Source organism: Crassostrea angulata, chromosome 8 (assembly GCF_025612915.1).
Source record: "Crassostrea angulata isolate pt1a10 chromosome 8, ASM2561291v2, whole genome shotgun sequence".
NCBI classification, from domain to species: domain Eukaryota; kingdom Metazoa; phylum Mollusca; class Bivalvia; order Ostreida; family Ostreidae; genus Magallana; species Magallana angulata.
This window is the reverse complement of record NC_069118.1, coordinates 29,599,701-29,620,383: the sequence shown is the minus strand read 5'-3', so window position 1 is coordinate 29,620,383 and position 20,683 is coordinate 29,599,701. Positions and strand designations below refer to the sequence as shown.

At 32.5% G+C, this 20,683-nt stretch overlaps 1 protein-coding gene and 1 long non-coding RNA gene across 2 annotated transcripts in view; both read left to right on the top strand.

Annotated features, from left to right (window-relative positions):
* LOC128159737 (aldose reductase-related protein 2-like) overlaps positions 1-19,905 on the top strand; it is a 29,184-nt gene extending 9,279 nt beyond the window's left edge. The window contains exons 9-10 of the mRNA XM_052822922.1: positions 18,370-18,458; positions 18,640-19,905. Coding sequence (XP_052678882.1) covers positions 18,370-18,458; positions 18,640-18,670 — 120 coding nt within the window. The 3' untranslated portion in view covers positions 18,671-19,905. The remainder of the gene's footprint in view (positions 1-18,369; positions 18,459-18,639) is intronic.
* LOC128159738 (uncharacterized) lies at positions 569-11,845 on the top strand. Its single transcript, XR_008240176.1, has 3 exons — positions 569-1,053; positions 9,244-9,535; positions 10,597-11,845. It is a non-coding gene; the product is annotated as an uncharacterized LOC128159738 (long non-coding RNA).
* Positions 19,906-20,683: the final 778 nt, after the last annotated feature.

The window sequence follows — 20,683 nt, the reverse complement described above, 5'->3', positions numbered from 1 at the left end:
ACACTCTTAAAATGTGTCAACAGCACACCGTATTTTAGACATAGTTGATAGTGCGAACCTGAAGAAATGACAAAAAGTTGTCATTATACTATCACAAAAAATTAACACATTTGTTTAAATTATACCGGGTATAGATATTCTAATATCGTACGATAACGCTTAAAAACTTGTTTGAATATAAAAATACATGACAATTTAAAACATAACTGTTTCACTTGTAGATGAGAAATCTCCTTGTCTGTTTTTGGCTCGTGGATTTTAGCCTCCCTGCCATTAAAACAAGTAACTTTGTCACAATCAATAGATTTATTCATGGATACATTTTTCTGTAGGGTACCTCTGTTTTTTTTATTTTTGTTTATATCCTTTTTAGGCGGAAGCGCCTATTGCAATTGCTTTCATGACCTTCTACGTCACAGGTCAAATTCCTGCCCTTTTTCATGGTAGCTCTATCTGATGTTATTTAAACTAAGGGCATACAACTCTCTACACCCCCCCCCCCTTCACCGTTCAATCCCCGTTTGAACATTGTTTTGAGGAAAAGAATTTTTCTGGCATAATTTTTTACTCTATCCGTTCATAAATATCCATTGAATATGCCCAATAGCAAAGATACAAATGTAGCAAGTGTTACACGAATAAACAAAAGTTCAGCGTTTCTCAAGCACGGAGTCTGAAGTCTGCTCGTCGGAGATATACGGAGACAGCCGAGCGTCTGGTTGAACGAGACTAGTAGTTAAAATTACGAGGGAAAAATAGTTCGATATAAAATTGGTTGTTTATGAGCAAAGAAAGAAAAATAACAGGAGCACGGTAATGAATGGTTTTTAAAAACAACTATTTGTATAATTCGATTTGAAAAAAAGATGATTAGAATGATACTTTGTCTGTGTGTAAATTATTTGTAAACATATAAACTTGCGCGTAGTAATATCACACACCGATTTTGCTGGATGCACTTCAAGTTGTATACTACCCAAAGAGCGTGATTTTTTTTGTCAACAAACCCAGGTTGAGAACAACAGGTGACCGTCCATCGTCGACATACGCAAGGTAACTAACGTGCTATTCTCATTGTTTAAAATTTTGCCTCATTTTACAGATTTTTATGCTTCGATAATGATGATATCGTTTTCTTGATCGAGAATCTGGTACATACGTACATCAATTTTTTGACAAATTATTATTGTTTGTGTTAGGCCAACTTTTATATTGTTTTATAAATATAAGCATTCTTTGATAATTCTGAAATTGTGTCGGTCAGTTGTAGTAGAATCGCATAACGGAAGATACCGTTAGCGTACGTACATGTATGCCTTTGATATTTTGTGAAATCTCTGTACGATCTGTTGATCTAGGCCTAGCATTATTCATGTTCATAGGATGATATTATACTCACTGCAACTGTATTGTGTTATAAAGTTTTAAGGTTTCATTTATTCATTTTGCTTAATACAGAAAGTTTCAAAATGACCTCATGAATATGCAAATGAATTTCCTTTGACAAAATCTCGGAATATATCTTTTATACAAGATACATTTTATTGGTTCATATAACAAGATATGATAGATATTGTAGATATATGAAGATATTTAATTCAATTAACATTGTAAAAATATTTGCCCAATTTACCTTTTTGCCTACTATATCTCAGAATCACATAATTATCATCAATAATATATAATGAAAGTGATTAAACTTTCCTGTGGAATTTTCTTTACATCATAATTTATTGGATAATTTTGATGACTGCTTTTGAATATATTCAATATATATGAGAACTTGGTCTTTGTCTTAGATATTTTACAATTTATGAGAACTTTGAATGAACACGATTTTGAAAACTTGGAGCACAACTATTGAGAACTTTGAATGAACACAATTTTGAAAACTTGGAGCACAACTATTAAGAACTTTGAATGAATACAATTTTAAGAACTTGGAGAACAATTATTGAGAACTTTGAATAAATACAATTTTGAGAACTTGTGAACACTTATTGAGAACTTTGAATGAATACAATTTTGAGAACTTGGAGAACAATTATTGAGAACTTTGAATGAATACAATTTTGAGAACTTTGAGAACAATTATTGAGAACTTTGAATGAATACAATTTTGAGAACTTGGAGAACACTTATTGAGAACTTTAAATGAATACAATTTTGAGAACTTGGAGTTGGAGAACAACTATTGAGCACTTTGAATGAACACAATTTTGAGAACTTGGAGCACAACTATTCAGAACCTTGAATGAATACAATTTTGAAAACTTTGAACACTGCTTTTAAATTCTGTTGAATTTAAGAATTTAACTTTTACCTGACTGTCAAAATTGAAATTTAACATTTTCTAAGAAATTTCGACAATGCATTAACTCATAACTCATGAATGCCTGTAAAATTTTACAATCCATGAGAAATTGAAAAACTATAATCCTGCAGAAATCTGTTTATTAAAGAAAACTTGAGAATCATATTTAACATGATTGAGTGTGAACAGTTTACATGATATTTGTGTACAACTCCATTATTGATCATTTTGAAATACATGGGTTAGAATTACCTGAGCTACAGACATATTGAAACGATTTGTTTTTTGATAACATGGTTGTTTTGTATTTTTTGCAGAGATTTACAATTTTTTTTCTTTGAGTGATTTATTTGAGTAATTTGATCATTAGTATAGTACTACATGTATTTCAATGAGTGGTTTTCTTTCATACAGCATGGCATTCTCACAGAATCACTTTTTTATACCTATTGTCCCACAATCTGTGCTAAAGGCTGACTATAATCAAGCTTCTTTGATTTTCCCTGAGAGTTCTAGAGGAAAGCAATGCATGTGCAACTGTTTCATGTTTCTGATCTTAGCAAGCATTGAGGATGTTTCATCATGGAATAAAGAACTTCTTCACAAAATTTTAATTGCAGGGGATTTTATGTACAATTCCATTCAAAAGTCAGATGACTTATTGCAATTCTCAGATTTACCAAGATACATTCATTATGAGAACAGTTATTTCTCAGTTGTGCAGAAACAAACATATGCTGGTTGTATGTCTCCCAATGTTTTAACAGATATTGGGACTAATCTTGAAAATTGTTTGAATTTGATTTTTGTCAAACAGTGTGGATGTATTCTTGTTTTCAATTCATCAGCAATAGCCATTTACTTTGACAGAAAGGACAACAGATACTTTGTATATGATTCACACTGTAGGGGTAACAATGGTTTATGTGATCCTGAAGGAAATTGTATTATGTCGACATTTAGTTCATTTGGCATCTTGTGCGACTTTCTGCGCCAATTATGTATGACAATTTCCTCAAGTTCATTAGTAACTGTGCAGTTTGAAGCTGCTTCTTTCTCTATAAAGAAATGTTCAAAAAGACCACATAAATCATCAATATTTGTATCTTCACTTTCAACAAAGTTGTCTCTTAAAGTTACTCCTGGAAAAACTGAATCGTTTTTTATTGAGAAAACACCTGCTATTAAAAATTTTGGAAGAAAACGTCAACATCCCCGACATTCTTGTAGTGGAAAAGAAGATGTGTGCTCCCAACAAAAACAGTTTTGTTCAAGAAATGAAGAAAGAGTTCCAGTTTCTCATACATCAATGAGAACATGTATGATGATGAAAGATACATGTAGTTTTGCAATATCAGATGCAGAGGTATTTTCAAAAACAGACCAGTTTGAACAAATGAAAACCACATCAGACTACATAAGTGTTGAAAATGTTCCTGGTGTCAGTAGTTGTGAGTCAGACAGTGAAAATATTGCTTTGACAACAAATGCACTTGATGGGGTAAACTATTTGCAAGAGAGTGAATTCAGTGACATTGTAATTACTCGATTCAAAGATATGGTATCTACTGGACCAGTGTATATTTGCTCTTGCTGTACTCAAACATGGTTTAGACAGAATGTTCAGAAAGCAGATACATTACATACTCTACCACTTGGACAACAATGTTTACAAGGTTTAATAAGTGAAGGCAATATTGAGTGGGTTTGTTCAACATGTTGTAGATCAATAAAGAATGGAAAGGTGCCAAGTTGTGCTGCCATAAATGGGTTTAGATTTCCTGAAAAACCCACAGAGTTGAATATTACAGAAATGGAAGAGAGACTCATCACTCCAAGAATACCATTTATGCAAGTAATGGAAAAACCAAGAGGAGGACAGCGAAGTTTAAAAGGAAATGTTGTGAATGTTCCATCAGATGTAAATACTACTGTTAAGTCTTTGCCAAGAACACTTTCTGAATCTGAGACTATTCAAGTTAAACTCAAGAGAAAAACAAGTTTCAAACATCATGTATTATATGAAGCTATTCGACCAAAGAAATGCATTGAGGCATTAAAATGGCTCTTACAGAACAGCAAAATGTTTCAAAATGAAGAAATGACCATAAATGAGAATTGGGATATTTCTAGCGAGCAGTCAAGCTGGTATGGGTTTAATCATGAAAATGTTGATGAAATGAATTCTGGTTCTGAAGATCATAATTTGCTAGATGATGCTAATTCTCAGGAACAGGAAGATGGGTGGACTGAAGATGTAAATTTTGAAAGTAGATTGACTGGAAACACCGATGCATTGTTGCACCCTGCAGATGTAAGGTCGTTAAGCAAAGTCTTTTCATTTGCTCCTGGTGAAAACCAATCTCCTCTTGGACTTTATGAAGATGTAAATGCAGAATATCTTGCTTTCCCAACTATATATTGTGGACAGAGGCGTCCTGACAACAAAGACAGACATACACCTGTTACCTATGCTACAATTTGTAAGTGGGAACTTAGATCACAAGACAGAAGATCAGCTTGCTCTATGCCAAGCTTATTTTTTAAGCTTAAAAGACTGCAAATAAAGCAAATCCAAGATAAAGTTGCCCTTGCCATGCGGAAATGCAAGACTGAAGGAAAGAAAATTACAGTGGGTCAAGTATTGGATGATACTTCCTTTGACCAACTTGTAAGATTGAATGAAGGTTATAGAGTACTTCGAACTCTAAGAGGATCACCTGCCTATTGGGAAAATGCAAAACGAGATGTATTTGCAATGATAAGGCAGCTAGGAATTCCTACCTGGTTCTGCTCATTTTCAGCTGCAGAAACAAAATGGGGTAGTGTGCTTAAAATTTTACACAAGACACTATTCAACAAAATTCTAACAGATGAGGAAATTGGAAACTTAACATGGGAGGAAAAGTGTGATTTAATCAGAAAAGATCCTGTTACTTGTGCAAGGTATTTCAATCACAGATTTCAAGTATTTCTATCACATGTCTTGAAAGGTATTACACATCCACTTGGGAAAATAAAAGACTACTTTTATCGTGTTGAATTTCAACAGAGAGGTTCACCACATGTACACATGTTGATATGGGTTGAAAACGCTCCAATTTTTGAAGTTGACTCTGTGGAAGACATTACAACATTCATTGATAGGCATACTACATGTGCCAAGAATGAGCAGATATCTCAGTTGGTAAACTATCAGACCCACCGCCATGCTCGCACTTGCAAGAAAAAAGGGAAAAATATATGCAGATTTAATTTCCCCTTGCCTCCTATGCCAAAGACAACAATACTATTGCCTCTTGATCAAAATGAATTGGATGGAAACCCAGATGTAGAGAAAAATTATCTCAAAATATGTGAAGTTCTCAATGAAATAAAACTAGACCAATCTGGATGTCATTTCACGAGTTTTGAAAATTTCCTTTCAAAATTGAATATGTCTGAAGAAATGTATAAAATAGCAATTCGATCATCCTTGAAGACTCCGAAAGTTTTCCTAGAACGCAAAGTGTCTGAAATTAGAATTAATGCTTACAATCAGACATTGTTAAAAGCATGGGAAGCCAATTTAGATGTTCAGTATATACTGGATGGATATGCTTGTGCTGCTTATATTGTCTCATACATTTCAAAATCCCAAAGAGGAATGTCAAATTTATTGCATGAGGCTTGTGAGGAAGCTAGGAAAGGTAATTTTACCTTGAAACAACAGGTCAGACAAATTGGAAACAAGTTCTTGACACATGTTGAAATAAGTGCACAAGAGGCAGCTTATATTCTCCTGCAAATGCCAATGCGATCGAGCAGTAGATCAGTTGTTTTCATAAACACTAGTGAAAAAGGAAAAAGAACATTCTTATTGAAACCTGTGGAAATTTTACAAGACATGCCAGGTGAATCTACAAATATCGAGTCAGACAATTGGATAAAACGCTATCAAAGAAGACCCAGAGCACTTCAAAACTGTTGTCTAGCAGATTTTGTGTCAAAATTTGACATTATATTACCACCGAAAGAAAAAAGACAAAACATAAGCGTTGAATATTTACCCGAACAAGAATTAGAGGAGACAAATGAGGATGATTATCTTCTAGAGCTGACTTCAAAGTCGGGATTGATGGAGCTAGAGAAAGAATATATTATGAGAGATGGTTCAATACTAAAGCAGAGGAATATACAAAAAGTGATTCGCTATGTGAGGTTTAACAAAAACCAAGATCCAGAAAATTATTATAGAGAACAGTTAATGTTGTTTTTACCATGGCGAAAAGAAATCGATGATTTGTTAGGAAGTCATTCAAGTTATGAAAGCAAATTTATTCAAAACAAAGACATCATCTGTAACAACAGGGAAGCTTATGCTCTTGACAAAGGTGTTGCTGATATTGTGGAAGACAATGAAATGGTTTTATTAAATGACAATGCCAATGTTATTTCAGCACTTCAGCATTCTGAAGAGATTGATTTGAATATTGAAGATCAGATGTGTTTGGACCATGGTTGCTTTAATCCAGAGACAGCAGGAGTTTCCTATGACTTGGGATTAGATTTGGGTATTACAAGAAAGCAAGTTGAAATAAATGACTTGGTTTTCAACACAATGAATGATGAAGAGTACAGGAAACTTACTTGTGAACTTAATGTAAAACAAAAACAGTTCTTTTATCACATTTTACATAGTGTGAAGACTGATCAACTTCCATTGTATTGTTTTCTATCAGGAGGAGCTGGGGTAGGAAAGAGTGTTTTAACAACTTGCCTTTACCAAAGTATTGTCAGATACTTTTCCAAGAAACTAGCAGATAGACCCGATGAAATAAAAGCTGTTTTGTGTGCCCCAACAGGTAAAGCTGCATTTAATATCCATGGCCAGACAATTCACTCATTGTTTTGCATCCCTGCAAACCAAAATCTGAAGTATACACCCTTAGATGTACAGCAGTTGGACAACATGAGAGTAAAATTCCGTAGTTTGAAAGTACTATTTATAGATGAGATATCAATGGTTGGAAACAAAATGTTCAACTTCATCAATATGCGCCTTCAAGAAATTTTTTCAAATAATCAGCCTTTTGGTGGAATTAGCATAATAGCTATTGGTGATCTTTATCAATTAAAACCTGTATTTGATGGTTGGATCTTTGAAGATTTGGTTGAAGGCTATGGTCCACTTGCACAAAATTTGTGGTGTGACTTGTTCAAAATGTTTGAATTAACAGAAATAATGCGTCAAAAAGGGGATCGAGATTTTGCTGAAATCTTAAATAGACTGCGTGAAGGTGTCCAAACAGATAATGACATGAGTGTTTTGAAAAAAAGACAAAAAGGCTTGATAAATAAGCAGACAGTTGACTATGATACCATACCTCATTTATTTACTACAAATGCAGAAGTCAACAGCCACAATATGGAAGCTTATAGTAATGCTTCTTCTGAAAATAAGTGTCATATATCTGCAATAGATTATGTCACAGGGGATGTTTCAAATGATGTAAAACAGAAAATTTTGACTCAAGTCTCAGATGATCCTAACAAAACAATGGGTCTAGTAAAAGATCTCTACCTTATTCTTGACCTACCTGCTGAAGTCTGTTTGAATATAGATGTAGTTGATGGGCTTACTAATGGATCACCATGTTTAGTGAAAAAGTTTGATTTCCGAGTGACAAACTCTATGAGATGCAGTATAATATGGGTTAAGTTTGAAAACGAAAGTGTTGGTGCTGCAAACAGATCAAAATACTCTCAGTATTACACTGACTCTATTTCGAAAACTTGGACTCCTATATTTGAAGTTTCAAAAAAATTTTCAGTGGGAAGGTACAAAGCCTGTCATGTAACAAGGCGTCAGTTTCCATTACGACTTGCTTGTGCAAAAACAATTCACAAATCTCAAGGTTCCACTATGAAACACGCAGTCATAGATTTAGGGAAAAGGAAACAGGAGCATATGCATTACGTTGCCATGAGTAGAGTGCGTTGTCTATCTGATTTGCATATCCTAAAATTAAATGAAGACAAGATATCAGTCTCCCCAAAAGTTGTTGTTCAAATGGCAAGACTTCGTGAGCAAGCTTCATTGTCCTTGTGTTTACCAAATCTATTGCAAATCAACTCTGACATGAAAATAATTTACCACAATACGAGGTCTCTTCACAAACACTTTCAAGACTTGAAAAATGATAAAAATATCATGTCTGCTGATATCATTGCAGTTTCTGAAAGCAGGTTAAAGATAACGGACAAAAATGATGATTATAATCTGCCAGGATTTCAAATGTTTAGATTTGATGGTTCTGAAAATTTTGGTGTGAGGTCATATAATGGCATAGTCATTTATACCAGAGAAGAATTCATTGATTTGACTCATTGTGTTTTTGATGGAATTGCAACAGTTCTTGCAACTTTTCTACATAGGGGTCAGATGATTCGTATTTTCTTCTTGTACTGTCCTCCTCAAAAATCATCAATTGCATCTTTTACCAAATATCTTCAAACTATACTTCAAGATATTGATGCAAGTTCAGAGCCTGTAATCATTTTAGGTGACACAAATATTGATTTCTTTGATCAAAAGGTATTGTCATCTTCATTGCACAAATTTAAACTAAGGCAGATTATGCATAGTAGTACAACTGATTATGACACATGTTTGGATCATGTTTACACCAGCTGTATGTCAGATTCAGATATTTCATGTGCAACTCTTGAATCCTACTATTCTGATCATAAACCAATTGTTGTCTATTTACCACATTATTAATTTTTAAAGAGAAGTACATGTACCATATTAATTCTTCATCTATGGTACATGATTAATTGCAATTCCAATCAATTCATATACCTGACACTGCATGATTATGTATAATGACCTTATATATGAATATGATTGAAATATTTTATTTTATAACACCTGTACATTCTTTCAGATGAATGTCAAGAAACTGATTAACATTCAACGACAAGAGGAAACAGTGAGAGCCCAACATCATCCTTCATTTCTGCTGAAGGGGAGAGTTGCTAAACTTAGGCACACAGCAAAATTCAAACAGAACACAGAAAAAGACGGTCAGATGCTATAAATGCAGTGTAGCATTGTTGAGAGATGCTTCTCAGTTCATCACTGTTAGAGGGACTAACATTGAACATTTGTAATCAGGGCATCTAAAATATGCTACCAGCAGGGACCTTCATCTTGGTGACCTTAACACCATTCTCAAGGTGAGTAAATTACAACTTACAGTTGAACCTCAATATCTTGCAACACTGATATGTTGAATACAATGGATATGTTGAAGTGATTTGTAAGTTCCAACTTCTTATTTTTTAAGTATTTTACTTTTGAAATCTTAACTCAGATATCTGAAAGTTTTTAAACAGTCCAATGGAGTTTGAGATAACGAAGTTTGATGATATTTCCTGTCATTTTCTGGTTAAAGTATGAATTAATTATACCCATGCTCCAAAGGAGAAGGAATACACTGTTTTACCCTTGTGTATATGTCTCTCTGTCAGTCTGTCTGTAACATAAATTTTAATAATAGATTTCTCAGCAACGTTTAATCTCAAATGCTTGAAATTTTAACAAACTCTTTGTTTAGGTATGCCATATGATGGGAATCATTTTTGTAGTGATCGGTAATCAACTTCTTGTTTAATTAAGACTTTGTGTTTATTTAAAGCTCAGATTTTCAAACAAATTTTCATAGCAGATTTCTTAACAAATCTAATCGCAGATGCTTGAAATTTTAACACACTCTTTTTTTAAGGTATGCCATATGGTGGATTTCATTTGCTAAAAATTCTGTCACATGTAAATGTTTACTCTGCGTATTTCAATTTGTTTATTCACATCAGAGAGGGGCATCTCTAGTGAGCATTGCCTCACACTTATGTTGTTGCACAAATCTTTGATAACTTTGTTAATTGTTCTTATTCTAAATGCAGTAATGAACTGAGGAATTTGAAGAAAAAAACAACTTTTATTTACAGTTTGATCACTTCATTTTCTATTAATTATATGTAATACACCATAATAACCCTACAAATATTAATATTCTATATCTAGTGATCTTCTTAATAAAATGTTTCATCTTTTTTAAGCAAAATACATGTATGCTTATGAACATAAATCCTTTGGGGAAAACAAACATGAATTCAAAATATTTTACAGGTTCATTTTATTTTGAAATCCATGTTTTTCTTAATGAAAGTTCAAGTATATTGTAGAAATATATTGCTTGAATACATATCCATAATTCATTTTCATCAACACTTTTTAGGAAAATCCTACTGAAAAAGACAGTTGTCAGGGATATGATGGCAGCAAGACGTCATTAGTCTATTGAAATTGTTGTGCAACAAATGGCATATACCAGGATTATACGCTTTCCAAGGACACGTTTATAGCAGCTATAAAAGGATTCTTTGAAAGTGAATGTTCAACTAGTATCATGGGAAAAGTTCTCTTAAACATTCCATTAGTATTGATATAAAGACATGAAGTTCAAATGTCTTCATTATTAGAAAACTGTGATTTGACTGTACACCCTAGATCAATTGTAAAGGACACATAATACACTTATTTGTACATTATTATTAAATAGCAACCTATAACAAAACTTCTAGCAATATCCTTTGACTACTGCACTTTTATTTCTTAACATTTGTATGTTCATGTATGGTCGATCATTGTTAAATGTGTTTTGGTATACAGTACAGTTAGTAAATAAACTTTTTCTGATTTTTGAACATATGTAAAACTTGAGAATATCGAAAGAAAAAAATTGAAAAACATATGAATCATGACCCATTTTACTACACATTGTCCAGATATTTTGTACATTATTCTATTAAGCTGAATTCCCAATGGCTGTTAAAATTGCTTCTCATGTGAGCAATGTGACACACAAGCTACTTGATTGTTTTAAGTTCTATAATCAAATGATTACATATGTATCTTTGTTATTTTGGTGAAACTATATTGTAAAGTATGAAAAAATGCATTTTCCAAAGTTCAGTTTCCTAAATTCTTTGATATTTTTTCATCATTCCATCCAAATTACACTGAATATATTTAACCTATATACTACTCTGGCCCAAGATATTTATGACACACATTTGGACAATTTTTCATAAAATAAACATATACGCAAAGAAAGTGATCAATAAAGGGCAAATTTCCAAGATATCTTCATTGACACATTATCGTTTTTCAACTTGCATATCAGTGTCAACTGGTTATACAAATATATTTTACAAATAAATATCTTGATGTTCAATTTGCTTTTCCTGTTTTATCTTTAAGGTATTATACACTTATCTTGTAAGTTACTGAATATTTCCACATTGACCATCTGTACCATATTAGTACATATATTATGTTCTTTATGATTTGTTTACTATTCCTTCACATTTTTCATTTTAAACTGTAATGCCTTCATAAAATCTCAAATTTTTAAAGGGACTTGGACATGATTTGACTTAAAATTTTCAAATTTTATTTTCCCATTTAAATATTTATACTGATAAATATAGAAGTAACTGTTTATAATGCTATGTCAAAATTTGAAACTCAAAACTCAAATTATAAACAAGATACAGAGTTTATAATTCTTTGTTTTGTAAATAAAGCTAAAATATTGTCATTTTTTAACCGGGTTTTCCAACGGAAAAATCCGGTTATTAAAATGGTGAAAATGGCGGGCGGGCGGCTGCCAAAAGGGTACCCTCATCGTACGGATAACTCCTCCTACAGTTTTCAAGATAGGAAGTTGTTCTTTTGCAGATCAATTGTACATATATCAGAGGTGTGCATATTGCTAGGATTTTGATTTCCGATAAATTATCGAAAAAATACCAGCTTTTGAACTTAGTCATTTTTAGGCAAAATATTGCATATAGGGAACCCTCATTGTACGGATAACTCCTCCTACAGTTCTCAAGATAGGAAGTTGTTCTTTTGCAGATCAATTGTACATATATCAGAGGTGTGCATATTGCTAGGATTTTGATTTCTGATAATTTATAAAAAAAAAATACCAGCTTTTGAACTTAGTCATTTTTTGGCAAAATATTGCATATAGGGTACCCTCATTGTACGGATAACTCCTCCTACAGGTCTCAAGATAGGAAGTTGTTCTTTTGCAGATCAATTGTACATATATCAGAGGTGTGCATATTGCTAGGATTTTGATTTCCAATTATTTATGAAAAAAATACCAGCTTTTGAACTTAGTCATTTTTTGGCAAAATATTGCATATAGGGTACCCTCATTGTACGGATAACTCCTCCTACATTTCTCAAGATAGTAAGTTGTTCTTTTGCAGATCAATTGTACATATATCAGAGGTGTGCATATTGCTAGGATTTTGATTTCCGATAATTTATAAAAAAAAATACTAGCTTTTGAACTTAGTCATTTTTTGGCAAAATGTTGCATATACATGTAGGGTACTCCATTTCACTGGATAAGGGTTGACATGGATTATGGATACAGTTTACATAAAAGAAAACCCGGTTTGCTGTCACATTGACAGCTTTTCACTTGTTTACATATTCGTTGTATTGGTGTAAATTTCAACCAAAGTAACTTTGTTTTGTTTAAAATAGTATTTAAGAAGATATTGAATTGGTTTAAATTGTTTTTTAAATGTCATTTTATCTAAGAAATGGTAATTCTCTACATTACATTTTTTGTAAACAGCTATAAGACTTGAGCTTGTAACTTGACTCTAACATTTAATATTTTGGTCAATCATTTAAAATGCACCAATAAACCATTTTAAACATAAAATATAAAAATAAAATTTTTGATCTCTAATTGTGTCCAAGTCCCTGTATCATAATTCTATCCACAATAAAATAAAATTATTGAACCAATATATATCTGTTCTATTGTATCTTAAGGCAACCAATAAGAGAGGAATTTTTCTCATTCATTAATATGTTACCATAACTACCCCTTATCAAACTAATTCTGAAGAAAGTAGTCATAATAACATTGACAATATGCAATGATGCTTCCGCCTATCAGTACTTTCAGTACTTTGATTGGTGAATTTTGTCACTTCGGGTATTGGTCAATAATGGACTATACTCGGGCTGTTCTATTTGTTTTCTATGATACTAAAAATACCCATGTTGTTGGTCAGTGAGCCGGGGTCCATTAGCACGCACTGCAGTGGTAGCACGATGTGTAGTTGAGCGTATTTTTTGGGGGTAACCAATCTCCATTAGGGGTTCTAGCAAGGTTCCAGCAATGTCACAGTGATGATCCAGCAATAGTCACCAGTGTTCCGGTATTTAACATCTTACCACCCGTGTAACCCCCTCTGTGTATTCACATATACGCTGGAAGCCAGTGGACGGAAGCCGTAATCTTAGGACGTGGAACCCAAAGAGGAATTATTAGAGGAACATTGGAGGGACACTGCAGACAAAAGTACATCCAAAGGAGGCCATGCTGAATAAACATTTTTCAGTTTTCAAAATTTGTAAATTTTATGATTTTATATATAGAGATAAAGATTGTATCTACTTATTGATGTTTCTTATCGCTCGACTGATCGAACACATGACGGCTGTCGTGTCAAACTTGTCGTTAGAACACTAGGGTGCATACACCTCTCTTTATGACGATATCAGCATTTTTGTTCGACTTAACTTGTTCTAACCTAAGTATATCCGATATAAAGTTATAAGTATCCTACCCGCTCTCAGTATCGGTCTTATAATTACGCTGGGTCAGAAATATCTCGTCATTACTGCTTGACGGAATCAGATTTTCATGTGCAAGCGGAATATTTATAGTAATAGTGTGTTCGAATGGCCTCTCCATTCCTTTTCCACCGCAAATATCAAGTAAACCGCTCTGCATTTTACAACTGTACATTCAAATACAACAAGGGGTGCAGCAAAGGTGGATTTTAAGCGGGTCAATGTACTCGTAGAGTCCGCTCCTTAAAAGTAATGGGCCTCGGTCTTTTCGGGGCCTCGGCGCCATTTCTTTAAAGAAATGGAGTGCTTCTCGTACAATACCCCTTACTTCCTTTGCACCAATCTTGAATCACCCGTGCGTTGAATGTTATTAATTGGGCTATTCAATTTAATTTGCGAGCGACCCATGCCCACGTATACAAAAGAAAAAACTCCCAACTTCTCTGAGACAGACTCTTTTAAAAAGTAGAAAATGGAAAGACGTGTAGTATTCCAAACTATCATCTGTTTCTACGAACAACTAAAACAAAGCGAGTCTGTGAGTCGATTTGTTCCAAACTAAACTCTTGAAATTCCACAGGACATAAGAGAAATGTGGTGGATATAAGAAAGCAAGAGGCCAATAGGCCTTAACGGTCACCTGAGTACCACAGCCCATACACAAACTTGTCGAGAAGTCTCATTTAACAGAAAAATAGCATTAAGAACTTTAATTTGTAACTCACTTTTCCTGTTCCAGTTTTTGAATAATCAACCTGCGTAGACATGTAATCACCATTGGCATTTTTATGAAAATCAGTTTACATGATTGTACTGATTATCAGTAATTTTAGTTAGCCAATTATCACTTTACAATTAATTTACAAGTCTATTTGTTTACTTAGAAAGTTCAAAACCTGTTTTTGTTTCAAATGCTTTCACAATATCTGAACTTTGATATGCAGCTTCATTCTTTCTCTTTTTTAAATATGTAAGTTTACTCATTTCTTTCATTGAAATTCCTGAGGAGAATAAAATAATAAGACAAATATATACCCCCACCTCCCAGCCATAACCCTTGCCTTACACCTAGGTGACATGAAATATAATAAAAGTATAGATAACCCGTTAAACTATTTAGATGATACAGATATCATCTGTAAATACAGACTGTCCCGATGTATGATTACAGATCTATTTAGACGACTCGATGGTGACCCGAGAGGACCTACATTTGAGGACCGTACGGTTATTGAAAAAGTAGGCGGGGCCTAATTAAAACAGGCGTTATTTACCTGGAGTGACCAGGATCCGTCGAGGTGCTAATTGCTATACTCAATGGCATACATGGAACGTAAAAAATATTGAAAATATACTAGCTGTGATTAAATCTATCGGTTAAAAATTGATAACATGTAATTTTAATTCATTTAACTGAATATAATTCTTAATTTGACCTTCATAAATAATTCAGTTGCGGAAAAAGCAAGACTATAATTTAAGTCTTTGAACTGTCATCGCAATGTGGAACTCTTAAAAAATGATTTTCTAATCTTTATATTATCTCGAAAGTTTTACAACAAGCTTATTTTATATGTAATTGATGGAATGTTATTTTGTTAGAATCTTCTTCCACTATTCTCGCGGTAGTAGGCAAACTTTAAAAAGACTAGATTTCCATACCTTTTTTTAAACATTACCATTCTACATAATTTGATACATTTTTTCCTTACATCAATTGCTCGTACGGTATTCACAACATGGTATTATAATATCTCTCTGTTGAACATTTTGTAAAAGTCAACGAGAACGCATGGTCGACATTCTTCGAGGAGATTCGAGCCGTTTTTTAATTCGTGAAAAAATAACTTCACACCTTGTACTTCTTCTACATAAACATTCATCTTTTCTCTTGGCCATTCTAATTTTGTTGGTCATCTCATCATTAGCATTTAATTCCCTCTTATTTATTTCCAACAACTAATACGTTTTTGTGTATCAAACGTTGGACATATTTCTCTTTGTGTCACGATCATGTTGGCCTTACAACTTATTTTATGTATATTTAATTGCAAAGCAAAAAAAAAAAAACCCTGTAAATCAAAATTTGATTTTATTGACAAGCAGCATATCATTGACCTCAATTCAGGTAAATTTTAGGAGAGGTGGCCTCAAGTTTCGTGCAGATAAATTGAGCGCGGTATGATAAAATTGACACTATAACACTGAATGTAAGTACTCAAACATAATCAGTTGAACAATGGATGATTCTCTCACCTCTGTAACGCTATCCAATGGGTTACATATGCCATCCGTAGGGCTAGGAACATGGCAGGTAGGTTTAAGTTACTTCTGAACAAATGAAAAATTTTTGAGTATTTTTTTGGGTCTGCTATTTTAACAGATCATAACCACAATTTACCGGTTGCCATTTTATTTTGATAAGTTGATAAGATTTTGTTACTTGATTGAGCATAACAATTTTAAATGTATTACAAATAAAAGGCTGTAAAGTCACTGAAAGATAATAAAAATTCTTATATGCTTATCAAGACATACTATGTTTGGCGTATGTTTACAACCGATAAAGACCATAGCACATATTTTCGTTGGGTTAAAATTTCGTTGTTTTTGAACCAAATAAAATTTCTTTGATTCAAACTGCCAACCCAAGTAACGAAATTAAATCCTTAACGAAATTTCTGATTATACAATACATGATCGTCAATATAGCCGTCATTAGTGCAGTGAACATTCATCATGCATATGGTTGTATTGCAAACTATTACGCAGCGTAATAAAATTGTTTTTCCAAATACATGTACCATCGAGCGTCTGCATGCACAACACATTTTAAACTAAATTGACAAAATATTTTTTAAAGAAAACGGAAGAATCATTACTTTATTCATGATTTTAAAAAGGCACCTTAAGAATTTGCTGTTAATAGATGAATAAATTAGATATATGTAAATAGATTTATTAAACAGAACCAAAAATAATAGTCAGAATATTTTTATTTGTTGAAATAGATACATTATCAAAAATATTACTAGTAATATTAGACAGAAGTTAGATTTTAACAAGAACTTGAAACAAAATATGGCTGATACCAATCTCATAAAACTAAAATAAAAGATCATGAAAATGTTTAACTCTCTTTGAAAAACACTTATTTGCTTGGTTGAATTGTGGTAAGTAAATTGATTTAACGTTTAGAGCCAATTGATATCATATATCATGGCATGATTTTTTTCAATTGGAGACCGTTTTTATTGAATACTATTTCAGAAAAGATATTAAACACTGTAAAGAACCACCTCTAGAAAACTTTCTTTGACGTTCTTTATCAATATGTATATATCACTATATCAACGACGAGTAAAAGTAGCTTTCTATATATGACACTACTATTGACAGAGCCCAAAGGACGAGGTGAGAGTTGCGGTCCGTGCGGCACTGGACGCCGGATACCGACACATAGACACCGTCTACACCGACCTAAATGAAGACGCCATCGGTGAGGTTCTACAGGAATATATCAAGAGTGGAAAAGTGAAGAGAGAAGAATTGTTTATCGTTACCAAGGTAATGTACGAGGGACTCCGCATTGATTTAATGACAAAATGTGTCTTACGAAAAATTTAAAAGTAAAACATGTAACTCTTTTCGTAATTAAGTATTTTTTTACGTTCCTGCAAAACGAATGTCAACTAGTTGTTTTTTCGCAAGTGAATGTTGGGTATCTTGCAAATGAAAAGAACACTTTGTGTCAGGATGTCTTAAATATGAGATGGCAAGTGGATAACTTTAAAAAGAGAAACAAAGAACATAAAAGCCCCAGATATAAATAATCTTCGACATACCATGATATTCGCGATATAAACATGCCACATATACATTTAGTTGCCCTGATCAAAATACATACGGTTATATGCGTTATTATAAATAGTGTACGTTATATATTGATAAATATAAATATCACAGTTTGTATACACAGAAAGTTTTTCCCCTTATTGTTGAAAGCATCATATATGTGTGTACGTGTGTGTGTGTGTTCTTTGTATGTTCATCTCATGACGGATGCTTAAATCCAGAAAGCACAAGTGAAATAGAAAATTTTGGAACTATGCATATTTTTTCTTTTTTGATTATTTATACTGAGTGATATTATCTATCATTTTTTTGGCGTTTGACCACCTTATCCTCGTAAATATATGCTGTTTTGAAGAAATCGTGATTACTGTATTTTATGGTATGATTTATGTAGAATTTAAATTTCCTGTCTTTAACTCTTTCTGTGTTTGTCATCCATAAATATGTGAATTATGAATAAAACAACATTTTACTCTTTCAGGTGTTTGATTTTTCTCTAAAAAAGGAAGAAATGGATGAAATAGCAGGCATTAAAACAAAAAGACGTTTTTTTGGCGCTATGACATCAAGGTAAGTTCAGCTAAATCTCTTTTTTAAAATATAAAAATGTGATATAACATATGTATTACATGTATGTAAATATATCTTAGTATATATTACATACATAAATAAAAATTTGATAAAACGTCAGGAATAATCAAACAATGGTTTACAGTAATTAACTGTATATCTAATTTGATTTTTTTTTTAGCTTTTCAGATCACCCAGAGCGACCCTGGTGAAAAATTGTAGCATAAAAACGAAAGTTGGTTTGAAATTCTCTTTTACGTATCTGTATATGTATTACAACTGTTGTACAATCAAATTCTAGATTGATCTTAAAATGACACAGTGACTCTAAAGGCATTTCACTTTCGCTTCAGGCAAATAAATTGCCATTCTAATAGAGATTTTTAATTTTCTGGGATTTTGGACAAATTCTGATATTCACAATCTATCATGGTGGTATTTCAAAGTTGTTTTTTGTTAAACCAAAGAAGAAATGAACATTTGTGGGTGTGTATATATATATATATATATATATATATATATATATATATATATATATATATATATATATATATATATATACATACATACCATCTCTGTTGTTTAAAGTGTATCATTTAAATGAAATATGTATATAAACATTGTGTATTTGAAATTGATATTTGGCCTAGTTAGTTAGTGGTTCAGGCGTCATGATGTCAATTAACATAATCCTTTTTTATAAAGATACGTTTTTGTATCCGATATTGTTGTTGGCTTTTATTGGAATCATGGTAGAGTATTTTTACTATTTGTATTACAAGAGACTTCTGAACATGTAATATAACAGGCTTAAACAGAATTCTTAATCATTGACATCTCGAGTAGTTTTAATGTGTAAAGTATATAAATATATTTACACATTTCCCTAATGTTTACTGTGACGTTCAATTTTCAATATCTACTTTTAAGAAAAAAATGTTTATCCAAGGTTTCTGACACTATATTTTTTGTCGCGGAAGCTAACTAAATAACATGTTATTTATGGCTGTTCCATGTATGTTTCATATCCCTGACTAAGAGCGCAAATATTGGCTTTATAGCGACGATACACAAAATTGCATACAAATAGACATCAGTATGAAAATATAAATATAAGCAATAACACCAAGCCTGAGCACGGCGTACAAATATATATAAACGTCATCAGGCATTTATTATTGTAAAAAAAAAATGAAACTAAACGTTTGATTTATATTTACATTACTGATTTGATATTTGATTATTTTAAAAAAAAGTTGTTAAATGACATCTATTCGTTAATAAAAAGACGAAGTTTCCCGCAAATGCGAACTAAATAGCATGTTTTTTATGACTGTTCCGTCTGTTATTCATATCCATGACAAAGAGCGTATACATGTTATGGATTTTTAAAAGCGACGAAACACAAATATTTCATTGAAATAAACATCAATATATTTATAAGCATTGGATGCTTGTTTTTTGTTATCATTCGTGTACCCAAATTATTATATCAATTTGTCTGTGTGACCATGTGTTATAGAACTGACAATATCCAAAAATAAGCATCCAATGCTTAAATAATACAGTTTTTAAAGGACTCCAATGTCAAAATAATTTAATATCAAAACTGTATTACGTAAGAATTGAAAACGTATACTTGATAACTGATTTGATTAAGATTGTGTTCTAGGTGTACGTATCCATGCTTTTACAAATTCACGTTTAATATATCGATGAGTTTCTCGCTTAAGTATTAAGCTTGTTAATGCTGGATCAGAAATGAAGTATCAAATAAATGCTTGTACTTAAATCTGACCTCGGTGCGACATATATACATGTACATGTTTCATTAATATGAACCCAGCAACATTTCACAGTACTTTTATATGGTTAAAGAGATCGTGGCGCTATGTTTGTGAATTTAAATGAAGGGTGCGGGAGACAAATATCTCCAGCTGTAGTCAGCATGAAGTATGCAGGTAAGATAGAAACACTTTCTCTCTTTTCAAACTAAACACTCATTCTCATATAAATGTGCAAATTGATGTCACCGATTTAAAAAAAAATAGAATTTCGATTTGATTGTTCTAAAAGCCAGAAGACAATTAAAACTGAGAAATAAAGTCCGATATCACATGTAGTAAGTCCCAAATTTAGCCTAGTTCAAACTTCTGTAGACAAACCCTGGGTATTGTATGTCTGGTAAAACTCAAAATTTCACTAAGAAAAAATATATCGACCTT